This window comes from Styela clava, chromosome 7, assembly GCF_964204865.1.
Source record: "Styela clava chromosome 7, kaStyClav1.hap1.2, whole genome shotgun sequence".
In the NCBI taxonomy this organism is placed as follows: domain Eukaryota; kingdom Metazoa; phylum Chordata; class Ascidiacea; order Stolidobranchia; family Styelidae; genus Styela; species Styela clava.
Window position 1 is genome coordinate 22,944,891 of NC_135256.1, and position 23,423 is coordinate 22,968,313.

The following is a 23,423-nucleotide window of genomic DNA, read 5'->3' on the forward strand; positions in this document are numbered from 1 at the left end:
AACTGGATTATCATGGCAAACGTAAAAAACCTCTTATGTTGTAATATGCAGCTGGTGACTTCGTATACAATGACAGAGTGAGTCTGGGAAAAATTATTAAGATCAGTAGAACCTAGTAGTATATATTTACGGTAGAACTCCATCATAAAACACTAATTAATTGAAGTCAAAATATGTGTTTTTAATTTATGTTTTTCATACTGACGTCACAACTTCAGGGTGGTATCGCTCACCACATTTGTTTTTTTGCTAACAGTTTTAGTTACTCCACCAAAAATTTTCATTGATATGGTGTAAGCTAATTCTGATATTTGAGAAAAAGCATCACCCATCAGTCAATTTATATTCTTGCTTACTGCTTTGATCACACAGCATAAATCCTCACACTGCACTTTTTTTATGATTCTTTCCTTCCTGCAAATATACATATCTCTTATCAAAATTTACATTCCTTGACAAATCATTACTGTATTGGGTACCTAGAAGAACATTTACAACTTACTCTTTTTTATGCTGAACAATCGTAGCAGAAAGCGGCTCTCTACTACATCTTCTCGTGGGAGCTTTTTTTAAAGTGAATTTAAAATCTCACTGTCAATGTGCTTTCGAGTGCTGGACCGGTCCTAGTTGGTTTGAACATTTGACTGATTTATCTTGGTACTACTTACTTTTGGTGTGTTTACGTATGGTTCACTGCATCGCGATTATTGGCTGATTACTTGATTACTTCTTGTTATGGTTAACTGTCTAGAGCTTTAGTCTGTCTTTAGATCTGTTCTCATAAGCTTGTTAGTGACACATCAGACTTAACTATCATTTATTCAAAATAGGGTTACATCCCACAGGGCAATGTAGTCGATGTGACACAAATGAAACTGTTTCCCATTTTATTTTATATTGTCCCAAGTATAATAATTTACGATGCGAATTAAGACGTGAAGCAGCAAAAATGAATGTACCCTGGGAAATTATTTGTATTTTCAATGTTCCTAATTTGATTCCAATAATTATTAAATTTGCTATATCCACCAAACGAGAGTTGTAAACATGTTTTTATTGTATCATTCTGACTACTCCTTTTGAAAATTGGCGTAAAAGACCGAGTTGTCAAAGACGCCATTAAACCCTTTACCTTACCTTACCTTACCTGGTGCTATAGTCATTGGATATGAATAATCTATTTCTTAAGTTTCTTACATTGGGATAATCTGTTCTGACAAAGCCTCATTTAAATGTAAGTGAATTGGTATATTCTTGCTTTGTATTGTGCCTGATTGTCTGTACTCATTTTAATATTCATCTTTATTGTTTGTCAGGTCACTTTGTCTTACTGATAACTGGATTAAATCACTTTGGGAGAAATCTATTCGTTTCATTTCGGGATATTAGTTAAAGAGACATAGTAGGCAAGGGTGATTTGTCAATGGGCAGAAATCCAAAATAGTGACATTTAATGATACTGCACCTACACCTACAAACTGGAGTCTGAATCGAGCAGTTCTTCTTCAACCTTTCGAGGATTCAGCAATACATCAAAGCAAGAATGCCAACTAACAATGGCAGAATATTTTCAAGGTCAAAATTTCAAACAACTCAAGAGTAAAGTTTCCGGTACTCAAAGTAAATTTGGAAAGAATTTTAACACGATTTGAGCACTCTCTGGAAAGAAGAGATTTTGAAAAGGTCAAAATACTGTTTCATGATGCTAACGATAAAATAGCATTTTTGGTCTGTCTAATTGATACTATGGAATTGGCTCTAATTGAAGAAGACAGTACTACACAAAGTGAGGAAAAACCCGTTATATCCAAATTTAGTGAAGAAATTTTACGTGTGGAAAACAAGATTGCAATCGATTTTGAGAAATATGAAGACAAACTAGATATAAAGCCGGTGATATCATCTCTTGTAACCACTCAAAACAATTATAATAATGATCCTCCTATGATTAAGTTATGTGGTATGGATCCGCCATGCTGGAACGGACAAAAAGTAGACTCTTATACCTGGAAAGAACGTTTTACACATATAATGCACCATGCTAGAATTACGGATGATTTAGTGCAAATTTCATGGCTTTTACGCAATGGTGCAATGCCAAACGATTATCAAACAATGATATGTGACTGTAAATCAATTTCAAGTGTATGGGAACGCCTGGAAGAGCGTATTCCTAAATCAGTAGTTCAACGTGAAGTAATCAAGCAATACGAGCAAATAAAACCTTAATATAAGACCTCTCGTAATCCAGCGAACCTTAGGCGACTAGCTCACGAAATTTCTCTCTTCTGCCGACGTATGGAAGATCTTGGGTTAAAACAGGATGCAAACTCGGTTATTTCTGTCAATAGAGCATTAGAGTGTCTAGATGCAGACACTGCACTGCGATATAATAGTTCCAGCGAAGGTAATCATAACTTGGAATTTATAACGAATTTTCTGAGATCTGAAGCTACAGCGTTGGAAATATCTGGTAACTTTATCAGTCAAACCGAGAATATGAGGTTTCGACCGAGACAAAACCAGTCGCCAAGATCTAATTTCAATACGGTTAATCATGCTACAGACGAGAATGATAACATGGGTTCAGTTCAGCCACGTCAAAGGACAGTCACTTGTATTTTTGGATGTGGAATTCAGCACCGCCTTATAGACTGCAACAAATATCAAAACCTATCAATTCCTGAAAGAAAAAACTTTATAGCAGATGATCGAAGATGTTTTATATGTCTAGGAACTCACTTTGCAAGAAATTGTGCAAGAACAACAGCCGATAGCTGTGTAAATTGTAACCAAAGACAGCATCATTGGTCATTATGTCCCGGAAAAGTACAGGGAAATTACAATACAATGAGAAATTCTGGTATGAACGACTCGAATTTGGAAAGTCAACATATTCACTCTAATGCAGCAGTATTCAACCAATCTCAGATGCATTCAAGACAATTGAGCGCTTTTAATTTGGATTATTCTCCATTACTTGTTGCAGAAGTGCAGGCGAGTGACAAAACATGGATCAAGGCAAATTTGTTTCTTGACGGTGGCAGTAACCATTCTTTGGTAAGACCTAATTTTGTAAAATCATTGAAACAAAAGGCAATAGGTCATGGAACAATCGGTTTGGTGTCGCAGGAGGAGCCATTCATGAAGAACCTTCTGAAGATTATAATTTAAAAATTAGACCTCTTTCACGAGACCAGATATTTGATATCAGAGTTACGGCTGTGAGAAAACCTTGTCACGATGTTACACCAATTCCGCCATCTATTTTTAAACAGTTTGAATATCTAAGAAGAATTCAGGATAAAATACCAGTTGGGCAAAAAACAGTCGATGTTCTTGTTGGTAGAGATTATGCACCTTTAATTCAAACAATGCATTCATTACGTTCGCCAATTGATCCCGATAATCATCCTTCAGCAGCTTTCACATCTCTTGGATGCTATCTATATGGAGGCATTATTCAAGCACCGCAACGATCTTTCAATCATGTAGCAAATATTAATAGTTTTTCATCATTAAAAAATGAAGAGTTGCGCAAGTTTTTCCATGGTGAGGTTCTTGGAGTGCAACCCACAACTTTGTGTGTTTGTTCTAACTCAGAAATTGCAGAATCAGCATTTATCAAACATGTAAAAGCGACAACCAATATTAGTGCTGATGGCCGAGTTTGTGTCAAAATGCCATGGAAACCTGGTTTCCCAGAAAAATTGCACAATAATTTTGAGAAGGCGTATGAACAAATGAAAAAACGGGAACAAGAATTGTCTGCTTCAACGAGGCGTAGTACGACGACTAACACCGGTTGAAACGAAAACGGCTAAAGTTGAAAATGCGTGGTACCTCAATCATCGTATCGTAGAACGTCCGAATAAAACCTCAACAAAATTAAGAATAGTATTTGATTCTGCGTGTCCTTTTAAGGGCACATGTCTCAATGATGGTTTAGAGAAAGGCCCCAGCTTTGCGAATTCTTTGTTCAGATGTTTCATGGCATGGCGAGCTGATAGTGTGGCTATTGCTGGTGATATATCGAAAATGTTCAATCAAATTCAAATGGCAGAAGTCGATCAGAAATTTCATCGTTTCCTTTGGCGCTATGGTGATTCATCGTTGCAACCAACAATCTTTCAATGGCTTCGGGTTATGTTCGGAGATAAATCTAGTCCTGACTTGGCATGCTTTACAATTAAATTTTTAGCCGATAAATTTCGAAAAGATCATCCTCTTGGAGCTGTTGTATTGGACAAAGATACATACATTGATGATGTCAGTCATTCTGTTTCGAATCACATTCTTGCAAACAAGGTTATCAATGATGTTGATCAAATACTTATTCGTGGAAAATTCTCTATAAAGATTTGGAACTCAAACCATTCTGAAGTAGATCAAAATCCTGGTGAAAAAGTTGTTGATGTACTTGGTCATTCCTGGAATAAAACTGATGACAGTTTCAGTTCAAAATTCAAAGACATTTCTTTCATGCAAACAGGATTTTCTAAAAGAAAAGCATTAGCATGTGTAATGAAATTGTGGGACCCTCTGGGTTATTTACTCCCAGTCACAATGCAGTATAGAATAGATCTTCAAAAGATCTGGGCAGATGGATTTAGCTGGGACCAAACTTTGCCAGATGATGTGGTCAAATGCTGGTATAACAATGTTCAAGAAATGTCCAAGTTAGCTCAAGTTTCAACTCCAAGATGTCTGAAACCTGAAAACACAACTGGACCTCCTCAACTGCACGCATTTTCAGACGGTGGAGATTTAGCCTATGGCACTTGTGTGTTCTTACGGTGGCCTACAACAGGTGGAGTTAAGCTAACATTCGTTGCAGCAAAGGGATTTGTGGCGCCACTCAAACACAAAAGTACTCCAAGAAAGGAGCTAATGGGAGCAATAGGCATGAGCAGATTGGTGCATGAAATAAGTAGAGCACTACCGTACAATATTGCATCCGAATATTTCTGGATAGACAGCAAAGTTGTTATTTATTGGTTGAACTCCCAATCTGGAAAATTCAAACCATTCGTTGCTTCAAGAGTACAAGAATTTCAAGATACACATAAGAATTTAACAAAAGAAGTCAAATGCATTCCAAGTCTTCTTAATGCTGCAGATTGTTTAACAAAACCTATTTCCTGCGAGAAGCTTACAATTTGGCATGAAGGACCTGAATTTCTAAGGCAACCAATGGAATATTGGCCGAATGATGATGACTTAAAATTAGATGAATTACGTCAAGAAATATTGGAAGAAAAACCACCAACTAAGTCAAAAGCATATCGCGGAAAAAGACAATTCAACGTCGTTAAAGCAGATTTGCCTTATCAAAATGATAATGATTTAGCGGATAATTTTTCTTCAAGGCAAGACTTGCTAAGAGCGACAGCTTGGATGAAGGGTGCATTTCAGCAAAAATCATTTGTCAATTTGGAATTTAAACCTGCCGATGTCGTACAATACATAGAGAAAGCAAAATTATGTATATTCAGAATTTGTCAAAAATCTATGATTGATGAATTTGGGAAGGATGTCAAAACTCTATGGAAATTAAACTTGTTATTCGATTCTCACGGAATTCTTCGTATTGGTGGAAGACTGAATAGAACTGATTTATATATGGAAATGAAGCATCCAGTCGTACTTCCGGGCAAACATTCCCTCGTTCGTCTTCTTGGAGTGTTCTATCATAAAAAGTTCTTACATCAAGGGTATCGAGTTATATTGGCAAATATGAAGAATGACGGTATTGTTCTTATTGGTGGAAGAATACTTTTAAAATCAATAGCATCAATGTGTATATTTTGCAGAATTCGTCGTAGAAAGTTGCTACAGCAAAGCATGGGAGAACTTCCTTCATTTCGAATGCAACCACAGATGGCACCATTCAATTCTGTAGCAATGGATTTTTTCGGATACTTGAAAGTAAAGCAATCTCGAAATGTAGTTATCAACGCGTCTGTTTTAATTATTACATGTGCAACCACTTGTTGTATTCATCTGGAACTGTGTCTGGCTCTGGATACTAATTCGTTCCTTCGGGCATGGAGACGATTTGTATCTATATATAAGGGGAATTCATCCTGCATTTGTATTTTCCGACGGAGGTACTACATTTCAAGCTAGTCAAGCGCCTATCAAGGAATAGATCGAGAAATGGAATTTTCAGTTGATTCAACATGAGATGGCAGAGAATCAAACGAAATTTGATTGGAAATATAATGTGCCTTACGCGTCACATATGAATGGAGTAGTAGAATCGCTTATCAACTCGGTTCGCAAAGCACTCGATGCACCAGTGGTGAATTACAGCAGGGCTCTTATGACCTACGAAGAATGGACAACTGTTCTCAACGAAATTACTTATATCATCAATAGTCGACCACTTTTCCCAGATGGAAACCCTTTGGAATATAATTGTATTACTGGCAATACTCTTTTACATCCATATGCAAAGCAGATAGTCCCTCAAACTACACAAGAAGAGAGATTCAATCCACGAGACATGCTAAAAGTGGCGGAAAACAGAGTTGAGGTGTTCTGGAAAACATGGATGAAACACATACCGCCTCAGCTATTACTTGCTAACAAATGGTTTCGAACAAGACGCAATCTTCAAGTTGGAGATTACGTATCAATTCTTCAACCTGGATTTAAAGGCGGAAGTGCACCCAGAGGTTTATGGAAAAAAGCACTGGTTCACAACATTATGCCCAGTTCAGATGGCTTAGTGAGAAGTGTTACAATCAAAGACAGCGATGGGAATTTATACAATCGACCAATACATAAACTTTGTCTAATTGCGACCAAAGAAGAGCTACAATGTGAGTTGAAAGGCATCTAATCTCATATCAGTTACTCCGAGTCAACAATGTTCAATATTTTCGTCTTTTTCATTGCATTCATAGACTGGGGGGGTGGTTTGAACATTTGACTGATTTATCTTGGTACTACTTACTTTTGGTGTGTTTACGTATGGTTCACTGCATCGCGATTATTAGCTGATTACTTGATTACTTCTTGTTATGGTTAACTGTCTAGAGCTTTAGTCTGTCTTTAGATCTGTTCTCATAAGCTTGTTAATGGTGCTATAGTCATTGGATATGAATAATCTATTTCTTAAGTTTCTTACATTGGGATAATCTGTTCTGACAAAGCCTCATTTAAATGTAAGTGAATTGGTATATTCTTGCTTTGTATTGTGCCTGATTGTCTGTACTCATTTTAATATTCATCTTTATTGTTTGTCAGATCACTTTGTCTTACTGATATCTGGATTAAATCACTTTGGGAGAAATCTATTCGTTTCATTTCGGGATATTAGTTAAAGAGACATAGTAGGCAAGGGTGATTTGTCAATGGGCAGAAATCCAAAATACTAGTTTCTTCCCATTCAATTGATTGTTCTTCTATTTTGTTTTGCAATCTGCATTCAATCAGTTCTATAGTAAAGTATATCGTGTAACATTCCATTCCATGTAATATTCCAGAACACAGAAAAACGCAGAACGTCACACGATGATTTTCAAGGCAATAATCTGTTAGAGAACCAAGTCGAGCTTGACGGCGAATTCAGCACCGGGACCAAATTTCCGGAGTTGCACGGGGTTGGTCAGATAGCTACAAATATTACTCATATAATATTATTTATTCAAATAGTTCATTGGCCTCCCCTCAGATTAAAGGACTGCTCGTGCAAAGCTCAAACTCACATGATACCGACCAAGGATTGTGGGAATTGCCAGGAGATGCAACAGCGGGATCCTCAATCATGAGACATTTCTTTTTAGACACAGCAAAAATGTACTGTACCGTAATTTTTGACATGTTTATTGATCTTGGGAGCCATCCAATGGATGAACGGTACATCTCTATCTCAGTTCATTTCATGATATCAGCTGACGCTCCTTCGTTCCACTCGAAGTTTGGTTCCACTGTTCCGTATTCTATTATTTGCGCCGTTCGGTGTCATACCGGTACCGTAACTGCAGAACTGCTCAAGCCTAAACCTGTAGGCAACAATCCGTTACCGTACCCACGTACCGCACCTACCGTTTAGAGGACGAACTTTAATTTTTTAACTGCCGGTACCGTACCGGTACCAGGAGCAAAATCTGAAAATGTTAATCCAAGTCCGTGCTTCCGAAAAACAAACAATATAACTAATCCCATGCCCGACTTGGAATGGTAACCGGACGAGAGGCCGTGGTTCGCCATATGGATAAGCCGTCTTATCGGCTTTTCTCTCCCCCGGGATAAATATGTAAATCCTATCTTATCCTAATACAGTAATAATGTCAGAATATCCTAATCGGTCTGTTACAAAGATACGGTACCACAGTACCGTACCGGTACGTCTGTAAGTCATTAGTCTATGTCTAGCTAGATCAAGAATAGGATTTCTTATCCAGATGGTGACTACCAGTATCATCACCGGCAGACCGGACTGTTAGCTACATTTACATTATGGCTGACTTGAGCCCTTTTAGTGTTTGTTACCATAACGGTACCGGTACAGTACCCTGGTTTTGGTACCGGTACTGCACTATCACAAGAGTACCGGTACGGTCTGACGGTATTTCAGTCTGTCCATGGACTCTACTAGGCTATAAAATGCAGAAATAAGTGTAAAAGTCTGAATACGCCACTGCACTAGTCGTTCATAATTTCTGAATTTAGGCAGTGTGCAGCCATAATGCCCCCGGGATAAATATGTAAATCCTATCCTAATGTTCAATAACAGAATAACTTAATTAATAATTGCAACTGGGAAAATTGAATAGATTTTGTTCACACAATCAATCAATTACCATATACAGATATACTTTTATACTGTTTTATGAAGTCTCAACATAAAACCGCAATGTTCTTTGCAACAATTACCGGTACGATATGTCCAATACCAGATGAGTGACTTGTGTTTGATCACACAATCAAACACTCGCCATATTCCCTTCTACTGTTCTATGAAATCTCAGCGAAAATAGATCAAAAACAGCAAAGATCGAAATTTACAGCATAAAATAAAATATAAAAACCACAAATACTCTGAAAATTTGCCAACGAAGGAACATTTTTATAAAAAGCTCAAGTTTCAGATAACTCTGTAACTTGGTATCGTAGTATTAGAAAAATAAAGAGATATTGAGCTCAATCCTGTGATATTTTATTTATTCCCCCCACGGTTTTGTCTTCCTATGAATAAGGAAGAGTTGTTTGAGTTCAATTTTTTCATCAATCTGCCAATGGTTTTATGGTCAATATAATTTTTGAAGTGAACATTTCTGCATTTTGATATCTGTTAACATCATTACAGCCTTATGAAGTGTGTCAAAAATGCTTCAATTCTGCTTTTTGAAACAAAGCATTGGAATCTGTTGATCTTTTTTAAGAAACAAAATCGAAAACGCAATGCTAAAACTTTTCAATTGAATGTAGTTAATATATTCATTAACATAACAAGGAAATTGATTTGTGGTAACATATTGGCGCTGATATATCATATGGCTGATCTATGGTGTGAATATTACAGTATTAAGGTGTTAGCATGATATTAGTTAAGTGAAGTTGACAATCAATTGGCTATGAGAGCCGAATATGGAGGTAACATTTTTCACTGACTTATTTGTCAGTTGGGAGTCCACACAATGTATGGGGATATGATAAAATTGAAAAAAAAAATGCTAATAAAATTTTTTTAATATATTAGAATGTCTACTGTTAGACCAGTCAGTTGAAAATTTTATCATCCAAGAGACTAGTAATCATCAGATTTGTAAAATAAGAAGACAGCCATCATGAATTCACGACTTCAAACGAAAAAAGACTCAAAAATGAGGATTCGGGCTTTTCCGGTTAGTATTCTGAATGAACAACTGCTCTGGTACTAGTTGTTTTTATCTTGATAATGTCTAGGTTAGTCGATCATTAGTAGCCTGATCTTCTATGAGAATTCTATAAATAAGTTCACAGTTACAACACATTTAAATTCAATGAATTATGTTAACTTGCTTTGACTGCACACACCACAAAAGCAACCGTAGCTTTATATTATTCATTTTTTTGATAAGATAAATATTTAGCAACGATTATATTTCACCATTTGCATAAATATCAAGAATTTTGCCCGTGGTATAAAATTTATAGCATTTTTATTAGCATTGTATTTTAAAAGTAGTTAAGTGATTTACGTACCAACTCTTTTCTGAAATTTATTTGTAATACTGTCTGATTTCAAACTGATTTATTGTGTAACAAAGTAAATACATTTTAAACTCAAGGAGGGCTGGATTTTATGGTGATAAACCCCAGAAAAAAAATACAATTTTTGCTCCATAATTCATACTCAAATTCAGATTTGCTACTTATGCAGATATGCCATTCGATTAAGTATGGTCATAGCCAACATGCTATTTTTTATATGCAAATTTTGTCTAAATCATTTATTCTAAGCCAAGGTGAGACAAAATGACTCTGTTACATTTTTTTAACTTTGTATATAAAATAGCAGTATTTAGATTTTGGGATCATATTTTTAAGCCATGTGACTTCATCTTGGAATTACTATTATGACATCACAAGACTACCCAGCAACCAAATTTTTACAATAACATTGGGATTGGGATGCACATTAGGGAAGATTTTATCCATAATTGGATGCGTTGGACAGGTTTTGACACTGTTTTCAGTGCTGTAAATGTGGATCCACTTGAAAAACTTAGAGAAATGGAAGCTTAACTGACCTTTGTAACAGTTTGTTACTTTGAGAAAAATGTATAATTTGATTAACAGTATAGGCTAAGGATGGAAACTATTTTTTCTATCCATTTTAACTTCCGAGTGAGTATGATATTGGAATTTTATATAATAGCCTATATGATATTTAATTGAACAGGTCTACTGGAAATCTTTACTAATTTTTGGTATCACTGTATAGGCAAATTTTAATCTGTGTTAAGACTATACAGAATTTTTTGAATATGATTTTATTGCTGAGCGTAGAAACTTTTTTATCAGATGACTATGGATGAAAAGTATGTTGCCAATATTTGGGAACTGCTCAAAAATGCGATTCAAGAAATTCAAAAGAAAAATAACAGCGGGCTCAGTTTTGAGGAGTTATACAGAAATGCCTATACTATGGTTCTGCACAAATATGGTGAAAAATTATACAATGGGCTAAGAGAAGTTGTTACGGAACATTTAACACAAAAGGTATTGTATGTTTTCAGTTTTTTGCAACTAATAATCTGTATCAGATTTTTCCCATTTTTTTCAATTAAGAAATAACTGTTCTTGGAATATTCGCCACAGGAAATTTCGCCGTAGGAAATCTCACTGCAGGAAATTTCGCCGCATGGGAAAAATTGCCGCATGATAAATCGCCGCGAGAGCATTTTGCTATAAAACAAGTATTTGTGATAAAACGGTTAGGTTTTTGAAGTATTCTTATTTTAAAAAGATTCTTTATTTAAGAGCATAACCTAACCCTATAAATCTAACTGTTTTTATCACAATTACTTGTTTTACGGCAAAATGCTCTTGCAGCGTTTTTTCATGCTATCACCAGGGCTGTCCAAAATCGAATAAGTTTTTGATTCGAATCGAATATTTTCGCCGAATCGAACCGAATAATCGAATATTATTGCGCAATCCTAAATCTGTCTTTATTATACAATAAACGCCTGCCCTTCGATGTTGTGGTGACGTATGTGCAGTTACATCTTACTTACTGCTGGTATTTTGCAATACAATGTTTTCAGATTTATGAAAGGAGATCACACGCTTGTATGAACTGGTCAAAAAAATTTGAGGACTCAAAAATTTGGGTCTCGAAAACTGTTGAGTGTTAAGGGTAAAAATTGCAATCTCAATTCTAATGGATTCAGTTTTATTAGGACATGTAAAGCCTGTAGATGCTATTTTAATCCTATTCACATAATAACAACCATTAATATAGATAAAGCTGTTGATCAAATTCAAAATTGCATTTAACAAATTCGAAGCTAGTTTGATGACTTTAATATTGTTAGTGTAAAACAGCCATCAAAAATCAAGAGTGCAATTATTTGTCTTGGTGTATTGATGAATAATACAGTATTGCCATCATAAGAAATTACAAATTCCATTGAAATAAGGTATTGCCATCATAAGGGTCCCAAAACACCTGTTTCAGCTTTGAGTTGCCTGTACCAAGTTCCTATGATAACTAACTTAACAGCTTCATATCGATTCTATTCATAGAACTATCATTTTCTAAATTGCCTTTTTCTCCTTGTTCTCTCTCAAAAAAACGTCATTACCGATAACTTTTAAGTTATGGTGACCATGCATGAAATGGCTAATCATGTGCCACCGGGCGGGCATTAGGAATGACATGTTTATCACAAAATGAAGGCAAAAGAAATAGAGAGAAATATCCGGAAACCAATTAAGCCAGGAGCGAGAGTGGTCTAAACTCAATGTGCCGCCGCTTGCCCGATGAAAAGAAGTCCTGCAAAGGTGGTTTCCGCTTTATGTACCTAATCTTAGCGATTCGAAAACGAGAATATCGGCTGGAAACCGAAGACTTATCGATAGTTAGGGGATCCCCCAAAACAGAAACTGCAGTTTCGATTCATCCGCTCTTGTAACTTGCGCACTGCGCATCGCACACACACACACTGGGCCGGTTCTCAAAATTCTCTTGCTTTACAAAAATCTAGATCACTATATCAATAATTGATTGATAACTCGCTAATTATACGACATAATTCGCCCAAAATCAATAGGCTTCTGGTCTGAGATAAGATGAATGCACATGCAAAATCTGGATCAGATTCAATCTCGCTTTCGTGAGATATCGCGTGCATCTAACAGACAGACATACAGACAAATACCTATCAACATACTTACCGATTAAAATCGATAAGTAATTAGTCGAAAAACGATTCGAATAATTTGCAATTTGATTCGATTTCGAATATTTGGTTCGCTTGGACAGCCCTAGCTATCACAAATACTTATTTTACAGCAAAGTGCTTTTGCGGCAATTTTCCTATGCAGCGAGACTTCGTGCGCGGGCACGAGAAATAACAACCTTGCTTATTAATATTCATTTACAATTTTAGAAACATTTTGCAAATATGCATATTGCATATTAACATAGGTTGCCTCTCGCATTTTAACAAATACTGTAGAACAAAACCCTGGTGGCATGGTAAGAATACTGTATAAGTTTTCTTACTGACTTTTTGTTTTTATGATAGGTCCGTGTTGATGTTGTGGAATCTTTGAACAACTATTTTTTACCGACGTTAAATTCTGCTTGGAATGATCATCAGACATCTATGGTTATGATCAGAGATATCTTGATGTACATGGTATGTTATAAATGGTGAAAACTTTTTTACTCAATAACATAATCTTAACATCACTTAAAAGTGTGCATCACTGTAAATAAACAAAATAAAATCACTTTTTTTTTGGATTTTTTTGGAAATATTTATCAAAATGTTAGCAATGCTTTGTTCTTCTCCCTTTGTGCTGATTAAAACCTCAATACATGAATCTACTTATCTCTAGCTAGGATAAAATTGGACTTTTTGTTGGGTGTGACTGATTGAGCAAAAATTAATTTGGTCACAAAAAATAACTTTATTATTAAGTAAAATCTAAATTGGAGTAATTCAGAAATGGAAATTTTGTTTTTTTGGGGGGTTAAATACCACCCTATTATGTGAAAAATATCTTGAGTATCTTTTATTTCATTGGTTTTATTTTGTTTTCATAATGCTATATTTCGAATCAGAGATGTTTTTATGTTTGCTTCTTACTTGTTCATTCTGAGCAAGGCTTCATGCAAACAGCTACTGTTGTTGAGTTAAAATGAGCATGTCACTAGGCCTCCACATCAACAATTATTCTGTTTTCAGGATCGAGTTTATGTTTCACAAAATAATGTAGACAGTGTTTACAATCTGGGATTAAAAATATTTCGGGATAAAGTTGTGCGTGAACCAGCAATACGAGAACATTTAAAAGAGGTTTTATTGGATAAAGTTGCCAGGGAAAGAAGAGGTGAAGTTGTTGACAGGTATGACGTAAATCTTTTCTCTATTTATTTTCTCCCTTATCGTCAGCAAATATTGTAGTCAAAAAAGTATGATCGGCACAAAAGTTCCTACATAGTTTCATCAGTTGAGGTTGCACGAGACTAACTCCCAATCCTTTCTCAATGCCTTTGTGCTAGTGGATCCGTATGCGTATATGCAAGGATGCTGTAGCAGGAATAAAAATATCATAATATGCAATTCAAGTGTCCTACTGGACACTAACATTAATACATTCCTGTAACGTTTTGTCTGACCAAGATCGGACTTCCTCAGACAAGCAGTTTACAACCATGACAAGAAAAGAACATCTTCATTCATCTTACATACTTCATATTTTTATTGGAAATCTCAAAAGATATTGATTCTTGATAAAATTTATAATATCAAAAAATAATGAAATAATTTACATTTAATAAGAGAATGAAAATATGGAATATAGGTTATAGAACATGTGTCATGTGTCAAACAGCTTGACATCACTTAGGCTAATACCACATATTACCATACATAGTAAAAAGTTATATATATATGGTGGTGGAATTGATACTGATTCAAAGTATTTTGATAAATAAACAAAACCCTGACTGTAATCAACTATGATGGACTTTTATATAAATTGCTTTTTTTGTATTATAGAGGAGCTGTTAGAAATGCATGCATGATGTTGATGACTCTTGGTAAAGAAGTTTATGAAGAAGAATTTGAAAGGGATTTTCTAAAGCAATCTGCTGAATTTTATCAGGTTGTGCTTTTCAATTTGCTGCAAATTTATGTTTTCTATCAAATTTTACTTTCTGATTATATCACTGTTAAGTATCTTTGTTTTGCGTACAAATTCTAATTTCTGTTTTTTAATCGTACAGATGGAAAGTCAAAAATTTTTGGCAGAAAATAGTGCATCCGTTTATATAAAGAAAGTTGAAGCTCGTATAAATGAAGAAGGGGAAAGAGCTCGACATTATTTCGACCCATCAACTGAACAAGAGATTGTAGCTGGTAAAATATTGTTTAACTTTACATTATTAGCATGAATCTGTCAAAGAGTTCATTACAGTCTTTTGTTTGTATGCAATCAGTTTTCTAAGGCAAGTACATCGAAACTTGTTAGTACCTATTTAAGTCTTAAAAAATGGTTGTTATATATCAGCCTAATATTATTTTTTTCAACCATGTGCATGATAGGTTGGTAGTTTTCGCAGTGGCGAATGTAATCTGAATATTGGTTTTCACTTATGATTTCTTTGCCCGATTCTTGTATGAGTAAGACCTTTACAATATAATTTATTCAGTTTCTTCTATATATATTCAGTATTTTAGAATCAATTTTTTATATTCAGTACTGGAGAAAGAACTGATAGAGAAACACATGAAAACAATTGTTGACATGGAAAACTCAGGAGCAGTGCAGATGTTGATGCATGATAAGAAAGATGGTAGGAACTTTTTCATCAATAGTTGTTTATTTGAATAATTTAGTTTTTTGCAATAAGTCTTAATAGGAAGATATAATATAAGCATTTTTCCATTTACCTTGAGAACTACAAATAGATGGCTTAATTATGTGGCAGAATCTTGATCGTGACAATAAGGCTAGCAGGCCTAAACGAGTATGGGAATAGTTGACCGCCTAGTGATTGTTTCTGTCGCACACTCTTTCAAATGAGGTTTTTCTAATATTTCAACCAAATTTGTAGTCTTCCTTTATTTTACTACACATCTCTGACGCCTATGTTTCTCATTCTAGATTTAGAGTGTATGTTCCAGTTATTTGCTCGAGTTTCTCAAGGTTTGGAAACATTGAGAGATTGTGTGAGTAAATATTTGAGAGAGCAAGGAAAGGCACTCATTAGTGATGAGGAAGGAAAATCTGCTGTTGATTTTATCCAGGTATGGATTTATTTCAGGATTTACAGTAGTTTTTTTTATGCTATTTGAACTAACACAAATATTACATAAATGATTGGACTAGTCCTTGATTATCCAACCCAACCGCCACTGTGCATTGTAATTCGTTGTTAGTTCACTCACAGTGTGAAGCTGATAGTGGCAACATTGGGTTTTGTAAACCAAAACTGGGAGCTGAGCCTTTCAACAACAATATAAGCAATAATTAGATGTTGTCTCAACTTGTCTGTCTGTAATTATAATTCTGTCCTGGTGCTTTCAATAACCAATCTCTCTTTCTTTTCTAGAACTTACTGGATCTTAAGGATCGTTTTGATGCTTTCCATAAGGAATCGTTCAAGTCCGCTCAGTTGTTCAAGAAAATGATTTGCTCAGATTTTGAATGGTTTATAAATATAAACCCGAAATCACCAGAATATTTATCTTTGTTTATTGATGACAAACTAAAAAAAGGATTGAAAGGAGTAAGTGTGACTAAGAATATCAACAGTTATTTCACACTTTGAGTAAGATTGCAAATTGCAGAATTTTATTTATTTGTTTTTATTTTCAGTTATCAGAGTCTGAAGTGGAAGTTGTATTAGACAAAACAATGGTTTTGTTCAGATTTTTACAAGAAAAAGATGTTTTTGAGAGATATTACAAACAACATTTGGCCAGGAGATTACTTGGAAATAAAAGTATTTCTGACGATTCTGAGAAAAATATGATAACTAAGTTGAAGGTAGGTCGGAAATAATTTAGTGTTTCTCTTGCTGAACAGATGTATTTCTTCAAAATGCACTTTTTAATTTGTTCACGAAGTTTCAGTTGTGTATTGTGCAAATTTTAATTTTCATTATATAGAATTCTTGTTCGACTTTCAGTTGCTTTTAGATTGGGTATGAAGTCTACTTATTGAACACAAAGTGCAGATATGTGCCGTTTTGTTAAATTTTTCTTGTTGAGATTTATATTTTTGTTATTAATATTGTTGAAAATCACTTTTCTTTGTAACTCGTGAATCGATCGATTTCAAATGTTAGTATTAATTAAGAGATGTAAGAAGTTGTTAGAAAGCTATTACTTTTATTTTTTTCCTATGGAGCAGGATATTTCATCCAAAAATTTTGCTGTTTTTTTTATTTGAGAGTTGAATTTTTATTCCTATTGTTTGACTGTTAATCACTTAGCAAACTTGGTGCTCTCAAGTCTTACCATACAAGTAATTAAGTATTTCAGTATTGCTCTCAGCTTGGGATTTCAGGAGTATTTTTCCCAATTGTAACACTAATTAAATCATCCATTCATTTGAAGCTTAGTCAGATTTTTTGTGGAATCCTATCTCGGTTTGGTAATCTTGAATATGTTGATTTATTGGCTATGTCCTTATTTGATTCCTGTTAGCATGTTATTGCTTATGATGTGATCATTATTCTAGAACCAAACTTTTTTCAAAACATTTAGAATAATATGTTCCACTGTTTTGCCATGTTTTACTATCCTAGAGCCCAATTCTATAGCTACTATTGAAACCCAAGATTTTTTTCACTGACTAATTTTATAATTCATTTCCATATTATTTGCAGAATGAATGCGGATGTCAGTTTACATCAAAGTTAGAAGGAATGTTCAAAGACATGCATGTGTCATCATCCACTAATGATGAGTTCAAGAAACATATACAGGATTCAGGGGTAATCAATACTACTATTTGATAAATCGGAACTTATGTAACGAAGACAAAATTTGATTCAAATATTTACAACTACTCAGTTCTTATTTGAACAGGAAATAAAAATCTGCTGCAAATAGAAAATTAGATACTCTCACTATTGCATGTTCATTTTAGTTATAGTATAGATTGCAAAACTCGAGACATCTTTTTAAAGACTAAAGAAAAGTAGGCAAGCGTATCCTTGGAATGAGAATATTTTGCGACAATAAACCTCAATTGGCACTTGGCAGTGAGGCTATGGAAATGTTTTTGGACCCACCCAATCAGTGTTATAGTACAATATTCTTTAAATTCTGTCAACAGTCTGTGTAGGACATGTTCTACATTAGATCTCTTATAACATGTTACATAGATTTGATTTCAGCATTTCTGATTATCATTTTTCTTAATTCAGACTTCCTTGAAAGGAGTGGATCTCAGTGTCAGAGTATTAACGACGGGATATTGGCCGACCCAACCAGCAAGTCCAAATTGTAATATACCACCTGCTCCTAGACATGCTTTTGATGTTTTCAGAAGGTAATATCTTTAATTTTAATAATTAGTAAATTTAGTAGTGGTTTTTACTAGTGATTTGACATCATGCCCACGAAGCCTACCCTGAAGCCCAAGGAATTGTCATCTCACTAATTTCTTAGTCGGTAACACTATCTCATCTTAGTTAAAGTTTGTTCATGAAATAATACATTGAGTAATTCGAAATTATTTGTTTATTACCTTTTGTAATTCACTGAATCATTTGCAATATAATATATATTTTTGGAAAAGCTAAATGGGATTTCTGAAATTCAGTGATTTTCAAGTCTGTTTGAGAATGTGTTGAATATTTATGTTTCTCTCCCACAGGTTTTATCTCGGCAAGCATAGTGGACGTCAGTTAACTTTACAGCATCAAATGGGAAACGCAGATCTTAATGCAACATTCTTTGGTCTTGCTAAAGTAAAAGCATCAGCAAGTAGCTCATCTATGAACGATGGAAATAACGGAGAGCCATCAACATCAAAAGTTACTCCACAAAGTCGCCGACATATACTGCAAGTTACGACATCACAGATGGTTATATTGCTTCTATTTAATAACAGAGATAAATGGAATTTTGAGGTAAATGCTGGATGAAAACACTAATGTTTTGCTCCTCTTCGACGGTAGATGGCTAACTAACGAAAGTTGTTGAAAGCATATTGCTAATTTCATTGGTATAATATGCAAACTTGTTATTTAAATTTGCAGTAAAATTTAATTTATGTTTGTTACTTTTATCTTTAGTTAGGGGGGGGAGTCTTTTTTTCCAAGTGAAAAAAGAAAAAACGCTGGAACTACTGTCCACACAAACTCCAAATTTGTTTATTGTATGTTTGTATCCATGCTTTTTTTAGTGAAAATAGTTGAGTAGCCCTGACGTATAGTATATACGCTTCGACGCTAGTGGGATCGTGGGCAAGTGGGCCCAATTGTTGACAGCTTTCGCAAAAGGGCCATTTTTGTAGGTCCCAATTATGTGGCCATGAAAGTTGCATCGCACTGCCATGCGGCGTTCGTACGGCGGAAGAGAAATTCCACATTGGCTAGGACTGATACAATTTTAAAATATGATAATAGTAACTGACTTTAATTCGAATAATTTCCTGGTTATAAAGCCCTTCATTACTCATTGAATTTCTCTTTTTATTTGTCATTCTGAGTTTGTGTTAAATGGTCTTTTAAGCCCCCATAATCGTAAATATTTTCTGTGTAAACTAAACCTTTCTTAATTCCAGGAATTACAGCAAGAGACTGACATTCCAGCTAAAGAACTTACGAGAGCTCTGCAATCGCTTGCGTGTGGAAAACCAAATCAAAGAGTTCTGATGAAGGAACCTAAAGGAAAAGAAATTGAGAAAACTCACATGTTTACAGTCAATGATGGATTCACCTCGAAACTCCATAGAGTTAAAATACAAATGGGTATGAGTATGATTCATATTGTTTCGGCTAATACCATCTAAATAGGCCTATACTAGTTATCCATTGAATCACAAATTACATTTTTATCATGAATAAGATGAAATGAGTCATTGATTTACAAAGTTATAGCCATACTGATCAGGGTTATAGTTACAAAGTTGCAAGTTGGGATTGTAATGTTTTCACAAAATTTTGAGCACAGTAATCCTCAAGAAAAACCATTTCTTTTTCATGTCAAAGTCCCTATACAATTTACTCATGTTAGAATGAATTGTTGCCAGCTTTATTGCCAGTTTTTCACAAATGATTTTATCGCCGAAATGTTCATACACCTTTTTTCTTAATAATTCATGACTTGATGTGTAGGTAGTTTGTCATCTCTGCCTTATACTTATATTTTGATTTTGAAAAATTGTCTCATTTCGGCAAACATTTTTCATACTTCGAGATTTTTGATTTTTGACTGAATGTCGTTAAATTATTTTATAATATGATATTACTGTTTAATAAATCAGTTGCTGCAAGACAAGGTGAATCTGAACCAGAGCGTCGAGAAACTAGAACAAAGGTAGATGAAGACAGAAGACATGAAATCGAAGCAGCGATTGTTCGAATTATGAAATCAAGAAAGGAAATGCAACATAATTTACTTGTTGCAGAAGTAAGTAATATAACATAATATGTTACGAATGTTTGTATTCTGTTAGTTAAGTTAAGTGTAAAAGGATTTTATCTTTGGGTGGAGGCTAAGGCTGAGAACTTGGAACGGAACGCTTTATTATTCAAAGCATTTTGGATTCATCACATCTCGATGATATCTTTTCAAAATTCGTCTGCTGTCATATTTCTATAATTAGTCTTGACAAAAAAGTAACAACAAAAAGTAAAACCAACAAATTAGAGATCCGACCCTCTCATGTACAAGTGTAAGTTTTTGTATAATTCAGCTGTATAGAGGACTAAATGATTGCTTTTCCTGATCCATCCTTTTTAAGTTTAATAAGTTTATCATAAATACCTCTCAACAGGTCACAAACCAGCTGAAACACAGATTTCTTCCAAGCCCTGTGATCACAAAGAAAAGAATTGAAGGATTGATTGAACGGGAATATCTTGCAAGATCACAGACAGACAGAAAAGTGTATCATTATGTTGCATAAATATAATAGGACTTGATGTCGATAAACTATGGATATTCTATAGCGTAGGCATAAAATTTATTGTTAGTATATGTTGGCGAGTAATTTATATTTTGTCTACTATTGTTCTTGGTGGAAAACAAACCAAGAAAATATTTTATCCTATTTTTTTTTTGAATATTATGTTTTTTTCGTCATCTGGTTGGATGTGGATTGTAAAATGCTTGATTGTAAAACGTTGCCACAAACTTCTTATACTGCAATCATTTTTGTTTTATTTGATCGAATGGCATGAGTCATTTTTTTATTCTCTATAGAGAATACTATAATTTTAAAGTCAATCGACTTGCTCAAAGGCTGAATAGCCTAGGGATCAATGTAATTCGAGCTTTCTTGCAGAATTTCTCAACGTTGATGGTTTTTTGATGTGAACATTTTAATGACTAACTGTCCTGTATATAATTACTGTATATCTATTTCACATTACTCCTGAATCCATGCCCAATTAGTCAAGCATTTCTATATACCTTGTATGATTGAAAATTCTCGGCCATGGGCGATTCAGGTAACATTAGAGTAAATGGAATATTTTAATTTCGTTCACTCTTCTGTATTGTTCTTTTTACCAATATTTAATGCTGGTCGTTATTGTAGCATGTTGACTTCTCAATGGTTAACAATTCTATAAGAAACCCACATTACTACAAACCTTTTCATAATCTTAGTATTCACTTGATAGTGATGGACTCTTTTTTTCCTGCTTACATCAATAGTAACCTGTTTGAAATTCTATTAAATAAATAAACGAGGGAGCACGAGGTACTTTTATGCGGACGCCGGGACGGGGAAATTTGGAAGCAGCAGACCATAGTTGAAAATCTGAAATTTTATTCCTTGGATTAAAGAAGGCAAGCGCAAGGCAAGTTATCCAAGTGAATTAACCCGACTTGCTGATATCTTACCTAGAGCCTGAAAAGTGGTTTGATTAGGAGCGTGTTTCAAAAGCATTGCCATATATATAGCAGGGGTGGCCAACTCTTGAACAGGTGATCTTTAGTAAATTTAATAACATATCTAAAACTTGACTTGGACCAGTTTCATACAGCTTGTGTTTTCTCATACTATATCAGATACGCGGTTCGATGTTTGAATCAGACTTCCGGTAAGTTACAACGTCCCTGCGAACGGACAACGGCCGTGCAGAGTGACGCAAGCAATCAGATGGATTTATACGGTTTTGGGATGTTCAAACTAAAATATCGCTATCTCAGTTTTTTTATTTTTTCTACTTTAGGCTTTCGAACAGGACAGTCCACTGTGAAATTTTCATAATCTTGGCGTGAGGCAGTCTGAAAATATTTGTTCCCTATGGGGAACAATGGACCGGGGTTCATTGGGACGGTATGTTAGTCGTTGATTGGGACCAAAGTGATCGTGTGACGTCACACCAGCCATTTTGTGTCCAGAGTTCTATCGCTGTATGATCCTAACTAAGTGATTTAAACCTGCGATCGTTAATTAAACAGCTGAATAAAAAAAACGATGCTCAATAATTCGGACCAAAGTTTCGCAGCGGCAAAACGAATGAACATACTTCTGAAAATTTATTTATCCGCAGATGTTTCTCGGATATCTCGGCTCGGCGATATGGTCAGCATATACGAAGTTAAGATTAAACTTCATTCGATAAATCAACAACCCAATAAGACCAAAATATTTAATAAAAAGATACACATTTCATCATTAAATTATTATAAAATTCCTGATGTAAGTATCCTTACTTGCACAGAACCTATTTTAACAAACTGACAGAACTACAATACAAATTATACTACAGAAACTTGCACTATTTGTTGCGGTACATGTGCGTATCGCAAATTTTCAACAAGGTGTACATTGCCAAAATAATATTAAAAAAATATACTACATGCGTGGAATGAAGGATAACGGCGTATATCAAGTTTACAAGAACATCTAATAATCTGGAGTGTCTAAAATAATATATATATTATCTATTTGACTTGAGCTCTTGTCGCAGGTCTACTAGCATACCGTTTTTCAATAATTTTATTTGTCTCCTCATTTGCGTGAATATTTAACCTTAAATTGAAAAAACGTTTCACAATTTTAAAAGCGATATTGTGGCAAGATGGGAAAATATTTTTCAAGCAACTTTATCTGTCAGAAAAGTAACAGGCGAACATATAATATGAAAGGCATTAATATTTGCGCGAAATATAGTTTAAAATACGATTGCTTTTTTGAATGGGTGGCATAAATATTGGGTAAAACTATCAATTTTCAAATATTTATCAGATGTGTAAGGCCTAAAAAGAGTTAGTAACGATTGTGGGCATTCATCTGGATTGACACTTTCCATAGAAACAAACAAACAATTTAAACCCCGTGTCTTTATAGGGTTCCCTCGGAAACATCAAGGCTAATTTTTCACTGTTGGATATCGATAAAATTACAATTAAGTTACAAAATTACAATTAATTACGAGAACGTAGAAGACATGATGGCGTCGCTAGATCACCTAGTAAACATTTTACATTTTCCGACGCAAAAGAATCGAAATATCCTGCCAATAATACGTTGATAAGAGCTGCAACACCAGT

General features: G+C 34.6%; 3 protein-coding genes across 4 annotated transcripts; all 3 read left to right on the forward strand.

The window, feature by feature from the left end:
* The first annotated feature begins 3,990 nt into the window (after positions 1–3,990).
* On the forward strand, positions 3,991–6,129 carry LOC120328661 (uncharacterized). The gene has a single exon (XM_039395191.1). The coding sequence runs from the start codon at positions 3,991–3,993 to the stop codon at positions 6,127–6,129; it is 2,139 nt and encodes a 712-aa protein (XP_039251125.1).
* Positions 6,130–6,187: 58 nt separating this feature from the next.
* On the forward strand, positions 6,188–6,847 carry LOC144425210 (uncharacterized). Its single transcript, XM_078114694.1, has one exon. The coding sequence runs from the start codon at positions 6,188–6,190 to the stop codon at positions 6,845–6,847; it is 660 nt and encodes a 219-aa protein (XP_077970820.1).
* Positions 6,848–9,717: 2,870 nt separating this feature from the next.
* Positions 9,718–21,617, forward strand: LOC120327890 (cullin-3-A-like). Of its 2 annotated transcripts, none has more exons than XM_039394246.2 (16): positions 9,718–9,857; positions 11,020–11,217; positions 13,251–13,364; positions 13,917–14,077; positions 14,733–14,838; positions 14,960–15,092; positions 15,434–15,529; positions 15,841–15,983; positions 16,289–16,465; positions 16,555–16,725; positions 17,570–17,677; positions 18,113–18,237; positions 18,565–18,820; positions 19,477–19,663; positions 20,179–20,324; positions 20,692–21,617. In XM_039394246.2, exons 1-16 carry the CDS (start codon positions 9,801–9,803, stop codon positions 20,821–20,823), a joined length of 2,310 nt encoding a protein of 769 aa, XP_039250180.1. In that variant the 5' UTR covers positions 9,718–9,800; the 3' UTR covers positions 20,824–21,617. The 2 variants fall into 2 exon arrangements, with proteins under 2 accessions (XP_039250180.1, XP_039250181.1); XM_039394247.2 differs by lacking the exon at positions 9,718–9,857 and adding an exon at positions 9,920–10,842.
* Positions 21,618–23,423: the final 1,806 nt, after the last annotated feature.